Source organism: Taudactylus pleione, unplaced genomic scaffold, assembly GCF_031769625.1.
Source record: "Taudactylus pleione unplaced genomic scaffold, aTauple2 ptg000129l, whole genome shotgun sequence".
In the NCBI taxonomy this organism is placed as follows: domain Eukaryota; kingdom Metazoa; phylum Chordata; class Amphibia; order Anura; family Myobatrachidae; genus Taudactylus; species Taudactylus pleione.
In genome coordinates this window covers 1176245-1189320 of record NW_028284531.1, presented here as the reverse complement: position 1 = coordinate 1189320, position 13076 = coordinate 1176245, and the positions used below count along the sequence as shown (strand labels likewise).

The following is a 13076-nucleotide window of genomic DNA, read 5'->3' as shown; positions in this document are numbered from 1 at the left end:
CGCCATGATGCACCTGGCTTCATCACTGGTTTCCCTTATCCTTCTCTGTGAGTGTGATTCTTGATCTTCCAGTCTTTCTTCTCTCTTATCCTCCTCCGGCCTTTGACTTTTACCAACTGAGGTGCCTCTGGCTCGGGGGTGGGGTATAGGGAGAGTGGACCCAGTGCATCCTTAGAGCTGAAAGCTTTAACTGCGTGGTGCCCAGATTGCCATCACTTACACCCCAAGGTCTACCTGTGGACCCTATGGACTTCGAAGAAAGAGAGTTAACAAAGGTAAGTTCTTACCATAACTCTCATTTTATATGGAGCACACTTTTTGCCCCAGTGGAGCTTACAATCTATATTCTTTCTATCCTCCGGTCACTCCTCAGAATGCTTTTTCGTTCTCTACAATCGAGGTTCATGCTATTCACTTATTCCAACCTGTTCACCTTTGAGTAGCTGTCATTTATCGACCCCCTGGTCCTTGCGCCAAATTCATTTACAACTTTGCTTCATGGCTACCCCACTTTCTCTCTTCAGACCTTACTTTCTTCATGTTAGGTAACTTCAATATCCCTATAGATGTCCCCACAGAATCCTCTTCCTCTAAACTCCTTACCCTTACATCATCATTTGGTCTCTCCCAATGGACACTCACTTGATCTGGTCTTCACTCACCATTGTGATATCTGTGATTTCGCCAATTCCCTATTTCCCCTCTCTGACCATCACCTTCTCTCTTTTAACTGATCCCTCACTCCTACTTCACCCCTGCCTCCCAAGGTCACCATCACTAAGCTTAACTTTTAGGCTATTGCCACCGTATCCTTATTCCTCCTGCTTGACTCGCTTCTCTCACCCATTGTCGCTCTCTCCTGCCCTGACAAAGCTGTTTCTCTAAACAATGTCTCCCTTACTTCTGCTTTTGACTCTGTTTCTCCGGTGGTCACTACTCACGCAGATCCACACCTCAACCTTGGTATTTCAAATGTACCAGATATCTGCAAAAGTGTTCACGAACCGCTGAGCAACAGTGGAGGAAATAGCGCTCCAATGCAGACTTCCTCCATGTCAAATTTATGCTCTCAACCTACAATGCTACCCTCTCCAAATTATAGTATTTCAAGTCCCTTATCTCTTCCCAGTCCTCCAACCCCCTTTGTCTCTTCGCCACTTTCAACTCCGTTTTCTGCCCTCCTCTCTCTCTGGCCTTGACTTTGCCACCCACATATAAAATTTACTCCAAACATCAGGACATCACATCCCGCTAGACCCCCCAACACCCCATCCCTTCATTTTCTAGCCTAACCCTCCCTATTCATCCTACCAACTCTGACCTTTCCCTCCCCAGTATATGAATGTGAAGTTTTGGCCCTCATCTGGTATATGCTGATGATACTCGATCTATATCCTCTACCCTTCTCTCCTCACTCGTATCTCAAACTGTCTTTCTGCTACTTTTTCCTGAATGTCCCAGCCTTTTTTAAACTTAACATGTCTAAGACTGAGCTGATCATCGTCCTTCCTCCCTAATATCCCTACCTCCCACATTTTTATTATCTATTGACAGCGTTACCACCTCCTCTAGCCCCCAAGTGCGTTGTCTTGGAATTATCCTTGACTCGTCACTCTCCATCAAACCACGCATCCAGTACCTCTCGCAGTCCTGCCTTCTCCATCTCAGAAATATTTCCAGGATCAGACCCTTTCTTACTCCTACTTTCTGGACATCCTGCCTACCATCTCTCTCCAGTCCAATCAATCCTCAATGCTGCTGCTGGCCTATCTTCCTCTCCAAACCTCCTACATCTCCCTCCCTTCTCCTACAAACCTTGCTCTGGCTCCCCTTCCCCTTCAGAACCCAATTCAAACTTCTCACTCACAAAGCCCTCACCCAATCCTCTCCTATTTACATCTCTGACTTCATTTATTTTCACACTCCTGGCCACCCACTTAGCTCCACAAACCAATGCTGCCTCTTCTCCCAACTAATTACATCATCCCACTCTCTCCTCCAAAATTTTGGCCGTGCTACCTCTCTACAAAACTTCAAATGGGCTCTCAAGACCCACTCTTTATTAAATGCAATTCAGCTCTCCCCCCTAACCCACTGCCTACTGCCTCTTGCTCACTGTCTCGCCATGTCTGTCTTGCCCCTACCTTTAGAATGTAACCTCTAACGAGCAGGGCACTTTTCCCTTGTGTGCTCTTTTTTCCCTTACTTACACAATCATCTACTCCCTACTGCCAATGCCGGGATGCGGTTAATCTACCGTCGCCCAGAATGCCTGCCGTCGGAATCACGACGGAGGAAGGCCGACGCCTGTCTTTAGCCCCACGCCGAAATCCATAAGCCCGGCATCACGAAATCCAGATGAAGTAAACCTGGGATAGATAGGTTGTATCCGCGGGATGGGTGGGGGGGTTAGGTTTAGACACCCCCGGGGGGAATTAGGATTAGGCACCCCCGGGAGGTTAGGTTTAGGGAGCAGGAAGGGGGGGTTAGGTTTATTCACCCCCGGGGGGGGATTTAGGATTAGGCACCACCAAGGGAGGGTTAGGATACTTATGAGCCGCTGTCGAGATGTCCTCCCTTCTGGCTTCCTGTGTTGATATGAGAACCGGCGGCTATTCAGCCGTCGGTATTTCAGACCTATTCCCGTCAATGCCACCCAACCCATAGGGTTCTGCTGCCCTGTTGCAAGCAGAAAAAGAGGCAGATCCAAGTGCACACTCTTAACCATGCTGAACCTAATAATAACACTGCTAAATTGCATCCAAGAGGTTCCTAGCATAATAATGGCCATAATTATTGGTCTGCCCACCGCTCCATGTGACCTCTATCAGGAATAGGAGTATTAGGGACCTGCCTGATAGCTGTCACCTGGATGCGGTGGGCAGGCCCATAATTATGGCCATTATTATGCTAAGACCTCTTGGATGCAATTTAGCGGTATTATTATTAGGTTTAGCATGGTTAGAGTGTGTACTTGCATCCGTCTCTTTTTCTGCTTGCAGCACTACTAGTCTCAGCAGGTAGCACCTCACATTGTGCTTAGGGTGTGCAATCTAGGGCCCCTCCCCCTATGTATTCTGCTGCCCTGTTGCCTATTTCAGTTTTATGCCTGCTGATGCAGCATTTTTCATACAATGTCAATTTCCTGCAATGTTTTGTACTGTAAGTCACTTTTTTCTTATTTTGTTCATTCTGTTTCTGTCTATGTACCTTGTAAGGCATTGCAGACCCCTTGTGGCCCCATAGAAATAAAGGATAATAATATATTCCCTGCCACACCAGGGTTACTTTTTTGTTTGGAGCCAATTAATCTACCAGTATGTTTTTAGATTATGGGAGGAAACTGGTGCAGCCAGAGAGAACCCACATAAACACTGAGAGAACATACAAACTCCACACAGGTAGGGCCCTGAATGGAATCAAACCTGTGCTTTTGTTTGCTTGTAATATAGTGCTACTATTAAATTGTATATGAAGATTAACAGTTACTTTTATAGTGCCAGCATATTCCTTTGCGCATTACAATTGAATAATGCCGTAATAAAACTAGGCCAGGTAATAACAGACAAAGAGGTAAGAGGGCCCTGCTCGCAAGCTTACAATATATAGAAAAATAGACATTAATACACAAGGGTAAGAGCTACATACTTATTGCACATTGGTCCAGCCAGATTTCAGAGGGTCTTTTGTTAGCTGTATGATCCAGTCACACAGGCATGTTGTTCTAGAGGTAGCAGGATGTGAAAGTGAAGAAATAGAGAAATGGGTCTATTTACTAAGCCTTGAATGGAGATAAAGTGGACAGAGATAATGTACCAACCAATCAGCTCCTAACTCATTTTTCAAACATAGCCTGTGACATGCCAGTTAGGAGCTGATTGGCTGGTACTTTATCTCTGTTCACTATTTCGGTATTGAAGGCTTAGTAAATAGACCCCAAAATTTGTAAAGTTATGTGTGGACTGTATAGAGGGGATGTAATTAAGTAGGCTAGCTAATGTAGGTTAAATGAGTGGTTTTGGAATTTGATAAGCTTGCCTTAAGAAGTGAGTTTTCAGGGTACGCTTTAAGATTTGGAAACTATAGGAAAGTCTTACTGTGGGATGGCATTCCACAGAGTGTGGGTGCAGCCCAAAAGAAATCCTGTAACCGACAAGGGGTGCAGGTAATGCATGTGAATGGGAGACCGAGATCTTTTGCAGAGCGGAGAGGTTGAGCTTGGAGATATTTGAGATAAACAAAGAGATATATGTAGGTGTAGTTTGGTTATTAGCCATGTGAAAGTAAAAGTATTTTATATTGAATTTGGTAGAATACAGGTAACCAGTGGAGGGATTGGCAGAGTGGAGCAGCAGACGAATGTTTAGCAAGGAAGATCAGCCTCACAGCTGCATTCACAATGGTTTGTGTGGGAAAGTATATCAATAATCAATGCGGGAGATAATGAGTGCATGAATTAGATTTTTTGAAAATATGGTCGTATTCTGGATATGTTTTTTACACGTATGTAACATGATTTGAAAACATAGATGAGCAGCAAGCTTGTGGCGTAGGGTTGGTTGTCAAGCTATCAACAGTGATCGAGATATCAGGTTATTAACTACTATTGGCTGGAGAAAATATTATTAATTAAATTGTTTCAGGTGGCAAGATAATATCAAGATGAAATGGCAGAAAGACAGCCAGGAATGTGGACCAATACAGATGGTGGCAAATCTGGAGAGAATATGTAAATTTGAGTATCATCCACATGCGGATGATACTGAAATCCAAAGGAGCTGATAAGTTTGCCAAGAAATGTGGTATAGATTAAGAATGCTACAAAATTCAGCTTCATTCACAGTTCATTTACAACAGTTTGAGTTCTGTAATAATTAGGTTGTTCCTGCAGTGATAATGTGATCTACTATTTTATATTGTAAACATAATTATCAGTCTGGCTACAACTTTAAAGTCATAAAAGTTTTTCTGGATAAAACAAATTGTTAGCAGTGGTAGTCATTCTATATATTTTATTTACACCAGGCAAGGCTCTTCTCACAAAGAGCAAATGCGGCATTTGGTTGCCATTAGACACATTCATCAGTATAATGAAAACTGCTAAAACACCCTACGTGCTTCTTTCTACAGCTTTGTCAGGGATGGATTCCTGCTTTGCAGTCTATAATCTTCTGTCTGTCTAGTTAAAGGAGAGTGTTATGTGCAATGGAGAGCTATTGTAGTTATGTCATTGTTATTAATTGTTCAGAAATTGCAGTGCATAGGTACAACTTTCTTAAAAGCTAAACATTAAGCTTGGTACACACTAAGCAATCCCTTGCACGATATATATCATTCAGATTGCATAGTGTGTACGCCTGATCGTGCGTGCCCTTGGGTCGTTCACTGCATCGTCCCATCTGTTGTGCTGCATAGCAGATGGGACGATATGATGAACTACGGCATGCTGCTAAATGCAGCATGGAACGACACATCACGCTGTCGTCCACTGCAACGTGTACGCACAGCATTTTGTCCCATCTGCTGGATACACCTTGCAGAAATGTAATATAGTAACTGGTTTCTGTAAATTTATACCTGCAATCTTAGGAATCCTATTGTGGTGGTTTTCTTAAAATAGATACCTATCCAGCTGATAATATACTTCTTTATAAGCCATTTTTCACAGCTATCACTAATTTTAGGCAATGTAATTTTATGGCCTTTTAGTGGTTACTCATATGGAAATTTTGTTGACCAGTTAATGTAACCATACTAGCATTAATCTGGGTAATTGGCCCAGTATTATTCCGCAACTAACTAACTTGATGCCAAAAATGTATCAATTTAAAATTCTTTGGACATGCTTGTAAATGACTATGGCACTTTACCGTTGTCTAACTGTGTACCATCAACTTACAACCAAACTGGTCTACGGAATCAGCGGCCAACAGCGGCAGCACGGCAGAGGTAAAAATCCAGATTGCCCTTTTTGGTAAGTATCGCTAACCTAATTCCCTAAAATCCCCCCCCCCCCCCCCAACCCTCCCTTAGGGGTGCCTAACCCTAATCCCCCCCCTTCCTTCCGCACAGCCTAACCCTGTCTCCCGGAGGTTGCCTAACCCTAGCCCTCCCGGGGGAGTGCCTAACCCTAAATAATCGGAGTAGGTTTTAACATACTGTAGGTATACAAACCTCTCCCAATCCCCCTGACTCTTTGGGCGGAATTCAATTGTTTTCGCGGCCCGCATCTCCCGTCTAAAGTGACAGGAGATCGCAGGCCGCAATGCAATTGTCCAAAATTTTCGTGCTGATCGCGCCCATAGGGGTCAGGTTTAGCCGCGTAAAGCAGCTAAACCTGACCAAAGTGCTGGGCGCGATCGCGAAAAGTGATGTTTGGGCGCCCAAACTTGTCACTTTTCGCACATTTCAGCTCTCATCCCCCAGGGGCTGCGAGCTGAAATGTAGCACTGGCAGCTCATCGTGCCCGACAGGAGCAAGAATTGAATAGCTCCGTCGGGCGCGATAGGGGCTGGAAAGAATTGAATTCCGCCCTTTTTCTGTAGATACTGTTAGTATCACTGATAGGAACACACAGATCTTCTTTTTTTTTTTTTACACACCAAGGATTAGCCTGCCTGATGGCTATGTGCCAAAGTCAAAAAGTTAATCCAAACAAAATGTCAGACAGAACTTTTGACGTGCCCAGGAGAGGGATGGATAGCTGCCAAATACCCATAATAAGATTGAAACTAGCAAAAATGCTACATTGAAAAATGTAAGCATATATTATTATCTTATGTTGAATGGCCACTGCTATAGAAAAAGTAATGCAAGTAATCTGATACAGTTTAGGACAAGACAACCTGCAAGGACACACTAACTTAGCTTTTGAGTGCCTCCTCTTTTATCTAATTTGCTACCTCAGTGACACACAGGAACAAAGCTCTGTGATTGGTCTGTGTCTTGATAAGCCAAGTGGTGTTATTTTTTAAGGCTTGTGTTGTTATTGCTTTACTCCATTGAGATGCTATTTGCATGGGTCATCATTGGGTGATCTCCACTTGTGGATGCCCAACAAAACCGCCATCCACAGCAAAGCAAAATAGCAAGGCCAATTTTGGTTGTTATAAGAGAAATGCAGAATGGCAACTATGATGGGGCTACTGGTCATAGGACTAAAATCTTAGTCGTCCTGGCTGCAGGTATTTGTAGTCCAGATTTAGTATCAAAGATAACAGGTTTGCTACACTGCAAATTGAACAAATCATGTAATTGGTTTTATATACATTGATTATTTTTACCTTTGTACTTTAACACCTTTCTATTTGGTTTCTCTACAGGCCTATGGATCGGGCTGTGATATTGTCATACTAGCACGTGACTTTGAGTGCGTACAAATCATTCCTGGTGCTAAACATGGAAATATCCAGGTTAGCTGTGTGGAGTGTTCCCAACAACAAGGCCGGGTAAGACCTAAATTTTTTTAATTGTTTGTAAATCCTGTACATTGTTCAGTGTTCTCCCCAGAAGATTTTTCCAACAGGGTGGCATCAAGAAGTAACCGGTTGGGGGCCTTAATAATAGCAATAATAAAATGTTTTAAACCATGACCTTATAATGATTTAAACTTGAAATAACACTGCATATATTAATTTTCCACTTGCAGGCTCCCAAAGTGCCGGGTGGTAGGCTGTTTCTTGCCGGGTGGTGCACCCGCAATAAACAGCCTGGGGAGAGAACACTGTTGTTATAAAAGTTAAAATAATTGTTACTCATGATAATGCAATACTCCTTACATCTAGATTGTAGAACTTTGTTTTGTTCCACAGTGAGTTTCTGTGGTTTTCAATGACATTCCAAAACTGATATCTTCTTTGATATTGGATGTTGTATTTTTTGCGTACACTTTAAGCCACCACCAGCTTTATTACAAGCAACTCAGGGCCTGATTCAGATAGAGCTTGTAACTGTGTACCTGGGCAAACCATGTTGCAATGCAAGGGGTGCAAATACATACATTATTTTCGCATGCAGGGTAAATACTGGCGGCTTTTGCATGTAGCGCACAAATGCTGGACAGCTTTATTTTTACACTGCAATTTAGATTTCAATTTTGACACACCCCTCCCATATCTAAATCTCTCAGTTTAAATCTGCCCCACCTGCAGTGCAGCATGGTGTTACCAAGATACACAGTTACTTGCTCTTCTAACTCTATTCCCAAATCTGAATCAGACACTCCGTTCATAATAGCGGTCTCTACATACACTCATACCCCTTTTAGATAGACGACCCGGGAAATTTCCTCCTCAGACCCGGGAATTTCTCTTGTGCAAAATCCCGGGTATTTGGTCGAGAGTTTTACACAGAAAATCACAGTTTTGTCATTTTAAGTGGACGTTATGCTGGCACACATTAATGCAAAGGTGGGGTATTGGTATAAAGGGTATTGGTATAAAGGGCACCCATAAGGCATTGCTGATTAGAACATTAATTATGGTGTTATTGTAATAAATACAAAGACATAATATTTGAATTGTTCAAAAAATCTTTTATTTTAATAAAGACCTTTTTGTTTAAGTTGCATACAAAGTTTGAAAGCCTTACTTCCATATTTCTTACATAGGAAATCATTTTGCACAAAATACAACACAATTCAAAAGCAAACAATAGTATAAAAATAAAGAAAAGTACTCCATATATATGTATGTATTGATATTGTCGAAGCGTAGACAGTGTGAATATTGTTAAGTCCGCGTATAGCTGTGAGGCATTAAACAAATAGGACCACAATTTTTTGGTAGATCCTTGTTTACACCCACTCAGTATCCTTAAAAAAATAAAATGACAATAGCAGTAACCATAACATTTTCAACATCATCATATGGATATGTCTAGTTAACATCACTAGATATATATGATTACCACAGTTTACATATTTCTGTAAACTGTAAACTCTGGGTTTTTGTCAGGAGTAAGTTCCTGTGACAGAGTATTAGCTGGCAAAGTAGCTTTAAATTGACCTTCGGGTACATTATCTAATGTACTATCTGTAAATGTTGAGGATGAGGTGTTTGCGGATGCTTGGATATATGGGATGTAGTTTGCCCAAATGCTGTGGGGGACTTGACTTGTTGCGCATGTTGGTATGTTTGGCCAAATGCTGGGGGGGACTTTACTTGTTACGCATGCTGGGATGTTTGGCCAAATGCTGGGGGGGGCTTTGCTAGTTGCGCATACTTGTATGTAGTTTGCCCAAATGCTGTGGGGAAATTAGCGTGCTGGTCATACTGTGATGTATGCTCAAATGAGGTGGGAGACTGAGGTTGTTGCACATATTGGGATGGTTCCCCAAATGAGTTTGGATAATTAGCTTGTTGCCCAAAATGGGTGGGTGGTGGAACATGTGTTGGTTTGTAGTGGATTGTGCTCAAGATTTGAGAAAAAAATTTGCGGTTATCGCAACTAAGCCTTTCCTGCATAGCTATCATTTCCGTTAGCAAATTAGTCTGCATTTCTCTCTCATTGGCCATGAACCGCTGCAGTCTGGCATCCTCTTGTGTGGGCCATTCCGAATCCAGGTTGCGTAGTTGTTCACAAAGAATATTTGTCATGGCTTTGGTAGCAACATCAATTTTGCTCTTCTTCTTTTTACGTGTTGGCACTGTGAAAACTGAAAGTAGAAGAGAGAAAACATTGAGCAACAGATGTAAAAAATATATGAAACACAAAACAATAAATGGTCCAAATTCAAAAAGCAGCATGCGGTGCACATCCTCCACTACAAGATGAACGCAGAAACAATGCGGTTTCTACTATATACTAGAAATTGAACTACAACATTACATAGATTAATACAGCAGAACATAAGTTAATTGAATTAAACTTACTGTTACTGCGTAGGGTGGGCTTGTCTAACTGGGTCGGTGGCTCAGACTCAGAATCTTGCCTTTGCAAAGGAGAGGTCACATCTGTGCCAGTGCTTGGTTCAATGATGATGGTACTGGGTCATCAAATAGGACCTGCGATAATGCCGGAGTCTGCTGGCTGCTCTCAGGAGTTGTTGAAGGCGTGCCTGTCGTTGTTGCAGACAGTGTGCCAGCAATATTTGAAGAAGATAAAGCAATGGCACCTTGTGGCTCAGCAGTTCTGACATTGTCACAAGTGTACGGTATAAAACGCATAATCAGTTTGTAATCCAGAGACACCTCTTTCTGGGAGACTTTATAGTTCAGTGATGGTTTTATGTACCGCTGCCCAGACCCCACTACTAGTTTTAAAACATGCCGCCATTATGTGAGCACGGCCTATGTGAGCACCGCACCACTTTCTGCAGTGCCGTAGTGCCCGGCATTTACTGATGTGTAACGATTAGCGCACAGCAACGCACAGTCTGTTTGTAATCCAGTGATACCTCTTTCTGGGATGAGATTTGTAGTTCAGGTTTTTGCAATTGTGTGTGAGGTTGTGATGGTACTCGATGTTACCGATGGTTTCACAGTCTTGCTAAACATTACGGATGTGTGTAATGTAAGGTGGGCGTCCTTATGTAGTGCTGCGACGCAATGGATGAGCATATCATTGCAGTGAGACCGTGAGTAATCGCTATTGCATTTGCATTGCGATCCATAATGAATCCGGACCAGAGACGCTATACTCTAGCACCAGTGTGCGAGGTATAGTTCCAGGGAGGATTTGCACTCTGCATAAAAAATATGTTCTGGCATAGGACTTGAACAGAGACAACTGTCAGTCCTGGAAAAGATTTCTGGACTGCACAACCTGACTATATATACAATGGGAGGTGCTACCTGATGAGACTAATTGCAGGCACAGAAACAGACAAAATCTCAGGTGCACAACTCCAAATCATCAGGGCACCACCATAGTAAGAAAAGTGCAGTGTAAAGAGATAGTTAGGAGCTAACTATCTCTTTACACTGCACTTTTCTTACTATGGTGGTGCCCTGGGGTGGCTTAGCCTGGCCGGTTTTGGGGGGTCCTGCGCTCTGGATTTGAACCTTAGTATGTTAGGGACCTACCCGAAAGAGGTTACCTGGATATGGTGGGTAGGCCCATAAGCTTGGCCATGATTTATGCTAAAAACCTCTATTGATTGCAAAATTTTATTGCATTTATATATATTATTGATGATTTGGAGTTGTGCACCTGAGATTTTGTCTGTTTCTGTGCCTACAACTGTCAGTCCTGTCAGGTCTTGGGAAATAAACTTGTGGCCACATATATATTAGTACCAGTCAGATGCACTGTCCAGACTAGACTGTCTTAGGTTTGCTTATCCAATGCACACCACCCTACTGAGCCATTTTCTCTGCTGTATAGTAGGAATGGGCAGTAACTTAAAATGGCCCCCTTATGGGAGCTCCCTGTGGATGGGAGCGTTGCTTAAAGGTTGGGGAAGGAGAGAACAGGCGATGGCTCCCCTTCCCCTCGTGGCGGACCCCCAGGGATTTGCCGCTGTTTTAACAGCGTTCCTTTATAACTGTGTCCCTGGTGGTCTAGTGGGTGGGTGGAGAGAACTAGATCCCCACTGCCATCCCCTCCGATGGTGTCCTCCACCAGAGGGGGATTGCCGCATGCCCCAGCAGCCCACTCTGTGGGGTGCCTCCTAACTACCCTGTTGCTGCGACGTCCGCGCTGTGCTCCCGGGACCGGCCGGAGTCACTGGCCCAGTCGCCAGTGCGAAAGCCACCAGAGCAGGGGGATGGAGCAGCTGGCCTGACCGATGCCTCTGCAGCAGCGCTGCGGGCCACTCATTTGTTTATAAAAATAAAATAAAGTAAAAATAAACCTTATCAGCTGCAGAGGCAGCTGAAAAAAAACATGCCCAGCTTCATTGGGCACCAAAAAGAAACTGATGGCAGTATGCAGAGGTGGGGTATAGGGGAGGGGGAGCTTGTGCTGCTGTTTTAAACACTAACTATTTGGTGCTCAGGCTCCTCCAGTTCCACCTATACCCATAGTTCCAGTGTCCCCTCATGAAAGTAAGCGAAAAGAAGATTTTTGTTTTACTGGACAAGATTATTTAGATTAATTAAATTGGTTCAAAGGATTCATGTTCCCAGCTTTTTTAGGAAGGGTGCACAGCCTGTTTGTCCCTATAACAAGAGATGGCAGAGGTCGGGACTTGCCCAAAGGCACATTACAACCAATATAAATAAAACCTTCAAGCACATCTAGTAAATATATATCCTCACCGTCATGTTTCATTTAACCTACAATTGAGGCTAAACTGAGTATTATTTTAGCATTAAAAGTTTAAATTATTGAAGACAGTGTGGTCCTAAAGCTGTAGAAAGTTTAACTTTTTTTATTGTATGTTTTTATTGTGCACAATGTGGGACGTTTACAAGCACAGGGAGGCGGGTGTGACATTGGAATTTGCTGGGCAGACAATTAGGCAAACTTAAGGGCATATTCAATCTGAGGCAAAATAATAGGGAAACTCTGGCACAGGGGGTTCCAATTCAATTAAAGGAGAGAAAATTACTTGTGATTTCTATAGAAATCAACATCTTTTTTTCTTGCAGCCCCAGAGCAAGTCTAATTTTTCCTTAAATTTTTATTTTAAGAAAAAATTGTAGGGACTTGCTCCATTATTGACTGATTAAGCAATTAAAAAAGTTTCCAATTAGCTTAATTAGTCCAAAATTACTTACCTTCTGCAGTGCTGTCCTCCTCCACTTCCCCGAAGATGCTGAAGTGATGTCTTCCAGGCTGGTGTCATGTGAGACCCCCAGTGTCCTGTGTAAGTGTGTGTGTTATCCCCCTGTCTACATCCCATTTGTGGTGTGTGTGAGTTCTGTCATTGTATGTGTGTGTCCCTTCTCCCCCAGGAGTGTGGAGCATGTGGCAGCCTGGCAGAACAGACCAGGGACGGTTGGAGCACATCAGTAAGTGCCCTGGTGTTCTGTGACCGCATCTCCCCAACCCCCCAGTGCACCTAATTAAATATGCATCTTCAAGACCTAAAGGAACATTAGGGGAGTGTGATATATTTTGTCAATATATATAATGTCGACATGCTCGGAATGTCAACATTTATCATATCGACAAAACGATCCTGGTGGTCT

At 43.1% G+C, this 13076-nt stretch overlaps 1 protein-coding gene across 1 annotated transcript in view; it reads left to right on the top strand.

Moving 5' to 3' along the window:
- The window catches only part of DMXL2 (Dmx like 2), a 178916-nt gene that overhangs the window by 24802 nt on the left and 141038 nt on the right, over positions 1 to 13076 (top strand). The window contains exon 2 of the mRNA XM_088472781.1: positions 7323 to 7448. Within this exon, the coding sequence (XP_088328907.1) occupies positions 7323 to 7448 (126 nt within the window). The remainder of the gene's footprint in view (positions 1 to 7322; positions 7449 to 13076) is intronic.